At 39.1% G+C, this 6235-nt stretch overlaps 1 protein-coding gene across 1 annotated transcript in view; it reads right to left on the reverse strand.

Moving 5' to 3' along the window:
* LOC132175753 (cellulose synthase-like protein G3) overlaps positions 1 to 1694 on the reverse strand; it is a 6437-nt gene extending 4743 nt beyond the window's left edge. The window contains exon 1 of the mRNA XM_059587794.1: positions 1066 to 1694. Within this exon, the coding sequence (XP_059443777.1) occupies positions 1066 to 1662 (597 nt within the window). The 5' untranslated portion in view covers positions 1663 to 1694. The remainder of the gene's footprint in view (positions 1 to 1065) is intronic.
* Between the last annotated feature and the right edge of the window lie 4541 nt (positions 1695 to 6235).

Genomic DNA, 6235 nt, shown 5'->3' on the forward strand with positions numbered 1-6235 from the left:
TTTTTTTTTTTTTTTTAAATAAAAATATTAAATGAAACAGGAAGATAATACACTTTCACAAACGCGCCGCCTGATCACCTTTATTACTGGGCGGGGCGGTAGTTCACGCAGGGATTGGAGTGTCGACCCTCGCCAGCGCATTAGCGGCGCATCTACACTTCTTTGGTTCAAAACATTCAAGATTTGGGCGGTCACTAATCTCATATATCGGGTGAGCCGGCCATCTGAATGCCTGGTGAGTGGCGGTCAAAACTCCCGCACGGACCACCCCCAAATGCACCCATCCTTTTTTTTTTTTAATATAGTGGTCTGCGTAACGGACCACTCTTAGCTTACCTGGTGGTTCCCGACCACTGTATTGGTGGTTCCAACATTCTTTACCAAAATGGGTGGTCCCAATAACTATTTTTAATAAGGTGGTCATCGAATCTCCATCTTTCCCTCTCCGTGCTTTTCTTAATGACGGTTTAAAAAAAAAAATTGAAAAGCTCGAAAACGTCACCGCGACGCCAGAGTCGGGAACAGCACTGCTCCAGCCCACAGTGCTTACCTCCCTTGCCAAACGTATTTAATGCCTTTTTTTTGTCTCTTTTTTGTATATTTATCTTCTTTCTTTTTTTTTTACTTTTTTTTTTTTTTTTTTTTTTTTTTGTAGAATAAAGTTGAATGCATGGATGGAACCTTGAACGACAGTTCAACTTATATATGGTCAATGTATATCAGCTACCAACTGGTCAACTGTCAATGCATCCAGCAATCATTTTTCACTAGACTTTAGCCAGTAAGACCATTTTTAGTAGCTTTACCGAAATAGTAAGTAAATTTTAGTTATTTTGGTGAGTGAAAAAGTTGAAAATGTAAAAAAAAAAAAAGTGTCTCCAGCAATCTATCTGAGAGAAGTGATCGATGATTACCTTGAATCCTCCAACTCATCAAATATATGTGATAATTATAAGGAATTAACCCAAAAAACTTTGAAGAAGAAGAAGAAAAAGGAGGTTTTAAAAGAAATATTTATGAATAATTTCATGCATATATATATCAAGAAGCTTTATTGTGTTTTACCTTAATCTCCTCAGACTCAGAGCTCCAAGAATTAGTCGAAGCAAAATATGCTTCTGGGCTCCGGTCTACTAAATTGTTCTTTCTACAAAACGGCAACCAATGGGTTGCAAACTTAGCAGCCTCCATGAAAGCAAAGAGAGTAAGCTGGGAGCCCCCATCGTCGGACACGTAGACGGAGATCTTCTCCGGTGGATAATCGTACCCCATCACCGACAAGGCCGTGTTTGCCACTCCCATCGGCGGCTCCTTGTAGGGGTCGGCGGTGCATATGAACACGTCAAGTGGAGGGAAATCTGATTCCTTCACGATCTTTCCGAGGTTGTCGGGGAACTCATTACGATATATAGGACGCATGCGATATGGCTGCGTGGCAGCCCACATGAAAGCGAGAAGAAGATCGGAGATAAGCATGGAGAGGGAGATGAAGAAGGAGGGTAAGGTGGTGGAGTTGATGAGTTTGAATGAACGGTGATAGAGCAAGGCGAGGATGGCACCTGTATAAACTGCAGCAAACACACGATTAAAACCAGTCAGGCGCGACGGCTGAAGGGTGTGAAGGGGAGGAGGGGGGCAAGCTCTGCTGCTGAGAGCCTCCATTATTTCTTGAGGAGGATGATATGGGGGTGCAACAGTGCAAGTGGGTGTTGATTTATAGGCATCTTCACTCCTGCGTGGAATGACACGTGTGGAGTGGAGGGCTTTGATAGCAGAGCATGCACACGTGTGGAGGAACTAGTGAATTCTGAGCCATAAACGAAGCATGAAGTGTACAGCATTATTGATGACATTATTTGGTATTTCAATTTTCCGCGGCTCTACATTATTGGTGTCTCATTCTTCGATGATGTGAACAGCATGAAGTCGCCAGTCCTGATCACAATGCACATGCGAGTGGATATTAATTATAATTATTTGTTATTTACTATTTATTATCTTTATAGGCGGGTGTGAATGTGATTAGCAAAAATTAGTATTTGCATATATATATACAAATTTAGTTAGCGATTTTAGAGCATACAAATGCGGATATTGTCAATAATTTCATCCGTATCTGCATGTATAGCTCTATCAGAAAGAACATTAATTAGATTTAGATTTTTAGTAATTTGTTCTAAATTGATAGTAATCCAAACAAAAAATGCATGTGAGAGAATTTTTATAAGGCTTACATGTGCAAGTATACAGATAGTCCCCCCTCTTGTGGGGACATGTTAAAAAAAAAAAAAAAAAAAAAAAGAAGAAAAAGAATAAGTAAAAGTATACAGATAGTCCAAAATTTCTTGCACAAGAAGTATCCTGACAGCTAAATTATTGTAAATGTCTATCCAAGAACTTTTGTTACAAAAGTATACGTTATGGGGAAATCCCTTGAGAAATCCAAGGACAAGCAAAAGCAATCAATAAGTTATTAACCTAAAAAATGTAGAGTAACCAAAATTCAAAAAGTTATGGTATTAGATAGCTAGCTTAAAAACTCTCGATTGGAGAGCATTTGGATCATCTCCAGTCGGTTTGGACCGGAGGGGATCCAGTCCTAGTTAATGTAGGGGTATATTTGTCAAAAAAAAAAATTGGACAAATATGCTCCTACATTAACAAGGACTGAAGAGGATCCAAGTCCGATCGGATCCAGTTAGTACATTTAGGAGGAGTAAAATGGTCTGAAAATAAAATGACCATTTTACCCCTCTTAAATACACTAACTGAAAGTGAAATTGAAGATATTTGTTTTCTTCTCAATTGAGTCTCTCTTAGAGAAAAAAATATCTGACTTAAACATTGAAAGCTCATCTCTAGCTTGCGAGCTAGCAACACTCCAACTGTCTCCTTCTTTGAAGGTGACCGTTGCTCATATATATATTTGCAGGTCTTTTGCACTTATGTTTTGATTAAACTTGGTGTAAATATGATATAAAGAGTTGAGGTGAATAATGAAAGGTATGAATAGAACCATTGATAATTATGAATTCCCAACAGATCAGGTATTCCACAATGATGCGTTGGTATCAATTATTTATTTGAAGTCTCTGGCATATTCATGCCTGAAAAGATATTTCTCTTTCTCAAAGTGTTTTTAACGTTATGATCAAAGTTATTGATATTGCAGCCTCCTACTTGCTTGAAGGGGTGGAGTGATCGACGGTGTGAAAATGGTACCTCATTATCTATAAATGCTAGTGTCCCATGACAGTTGAGTGTTGTGCCAATCAAGTGGCTCCCATTTCCAAAGAAAGTAACTCCATTAGCCATGGCCATATGTCATATATGGAGCCTGATAGAGTGCATGGATTATTTTTAAGGGTTGCGCCAATCATGTGTTTCACACTTTCTATTTTAGATGAAAACCCTTCAAAAGTAGGGCTACCTTTGTGTATCCATCTTCTGATCATGTGAAAACTTTGAACCCGTTTTAAGCAATAGGCACGGGGTAGCTCCAAGAAATTATTTGCACTCAATGACCCACATTTTCAGAGAAAGTAATAATCCATTTAACCACATCTCATGAAAACCCTCTCATATTTGCTATCTAAATTACTAAAAATCTCTATCAGATATATCACCTAGTAATTTTATCACATCATATTATATTAATGGCCGCCCCTCCACCGATGTCGTGGATCGGTGCAGGTCACAACATGGGGGATCACATGGATAACTTTCTCCAATCAAGAAAGCTGCAAATATCACAAATTAGAACCATCATGATTGTGCGACTTAACTTTTATTTATCAATGAAGAAATTTAAGAGAAATAAATACTTTTATTTTTTATTTTTAAAGAAGTGTTTTAATATGATATAAAGATTAAAATAATTATGAATGTTTATTAATATGTTCATATTGTCTGTCACATTTTAGTCATTGTGGGTGTATTTATTTCTTAATTACAAATAAGAAAACTTGTAGTTTGAAAAGGTGTTAAATTAGGAAATGCATGATTGATGATAAGGATGGTGATGCAGCGTAGAACTGTGGTGAACAAGAAAAACAGCAAGTAGAAGGGAGAAATATTCCCAAGATTGTGAGACTATCACAAAAATCTAAGAAATCTTCTTAAAAATTAGAGCCTATCTAGGGTTTAAGGAAAAAACACAAAGAAACTCAACTCTGAGTATTCTTATTTAACAAAACTCAATAATAATCATAAACTAAATTGTTAAAGGCTATAAGCATATATTTATAGCCCAAGACTCCTAGTCCTAAGATAACAATGAAATAAAGTTAATTTATAAGTCTATGAAAGACAACTAAACCAAATAAAAGACTAACAAAGAAACCTAATTCAAATAAAGACTGAAAGATAAGATAGAATAACGACTAACAAAGAAACCTAATAAAAGACTAAAAGATAAGATAAGGTCAGCCTTGAATTCCAATCTACATCATCCTCCCGAGGTTGAAGAGAATTCGCTCTCGAATTCGGACTGTCTTTTCCACGGTCCTTCGGGTGCCCTGTTAACTTGTTCCATTCTCCGTTCCTCAAGATCACAACAAGGCCACACCCCATAAGAAACGTGATGGCTCTAATCATCAGCAGACTGCGATGATGATGTTGAAGGCCCTGCACCTCCCCTTACCGTGTAGACTTGCCATGCTTTTCTCGTGCCTTGTCTTTCCCATATACCATGAAAATCTTCAAATAACTCACAAAGACCCTTTCAATCTTTGACAGAAAAGCCTTTTCCACCATATAGATCTCATCACAATTTTTGTTAGAATAATTTGATAAAATAGCATCTATCCCAATGAAATCAACATAGTCAATTGGCTTAACACTAAAATCGAAGACTTTATCTTCGGCGCTCTTATCAAGCACATGATATTTAGAATTGTCGTCAAAAAGTGCAAAACTATCCGAAAGATTTACCTCTTCCAAGGATTCCTCTTCTTCATGAAAAGGTGCAAAACTCTCCGAAAGACTTACCTCTTCCAAGGGTTCCTCTTCTTTATGAAAAATTGCGATACTCTCTGAAAGGTTTACCTCTTCCACTTGTTCCCCCAATTCTTCAAGCTTTTTAGGACTCTTGATGTTGTGCGGATGATTAGTAACATTAGTTCCCGGTACCAAATCAAGTTGAGGTTGAATGTCTCTCAATGATGGCATCACTTTCGGTAATTCTACTCGGACTATGTCGACATATCTCCCCAACAGCTCCTTTATCGGCCCCAGTACCTCTCTCTTGATGCTGTTTTCCTTGTCTGTCAACTCCTGCTTGGTTACAAAGGATTGCTCATCCCCTTATGAAGATTTTGGCTTCGCCCATGGGCTATGTAACAACGTCAATTTGGTTTTACCAAACATGAAGCTATACGTGTTCTTTGTTTCATCATGGATAGCAACTCTATCATATTTCCATGGTTTTCCCAACAATAGGTGACACGTATCCATGTCAACCACATCACACCACACATGATCCACATATTTAGCTCCAATAGAAAAAGACACTAGACAACGTTTAGAAACCGTTACCTTGTTTCCTTTCGTGAGCCATTCCAACCGATAGGGAGTAGGATGTCTCTTGGTCTCAAGCCCTAGCTTCCGAACCGCTTCCGAACCGCTTCCTCCTAGACTACATTCATACCACTCCTTGGATCGATGACAAGCTTGGCCACCTTACCTCTCATGGTGCATGTAGTCTGAAATTGTCGGTACGTACCTCCAATGTATCGGGACACTGATTGATGCTTGACCTCTGCCATCTCCCAAGACACCTTTTTTTTTTTGTAGCAATTTTCTATTTTTTTCTTTTTGGGTTTCGAGTTTGACGCCTGCATCCCATGATATAGCATGGGCTTGTGTTGTTGGAAAATCCTTCCGCACTCCACATAAGGATTGACAGGTTCACCCTCGACGATAAATTTGTCTTCCGCCCCCACGTATCTCGGTTTTGGTTGACGACAACGAACGCTCGAACCATCCATGTCGGCCAAGTGATAGGTAGGGACCTCGTGTTGGGTGCGCGCACGCCCCTCCTTCCGCACGGTTAGACCACCAAACCTCTCCTCCATGTGCCGCAAACAAATCGCCGGTTGCTCCTTACGTGCTGCCTTCGTGCGCATGTGCACCTTGTTCATGTCTGCCAGACGATCGCTCCTCCCCATTCATGGAAAGAAAACTGGAGCTCTGATACCAACTGATGCAGCGTAGAACTGTGGTGAACAAGAAAAAC

The sequence above is a fragment of the Corylus avellana genome, chromosome ca3, assembly GCF_901000735.1.
Source record: "Corylus avellana chromosome ca3, CavTom2PMs-1.0".
In the NCBI taxonomy this organism is placed as follows: domain Eukaryota; kingdom Viridiplantae; phylum Streptophyta; class Magnoliopsida; order Fagales; family Betulaceae; genus Corylus; species Corylus avellana.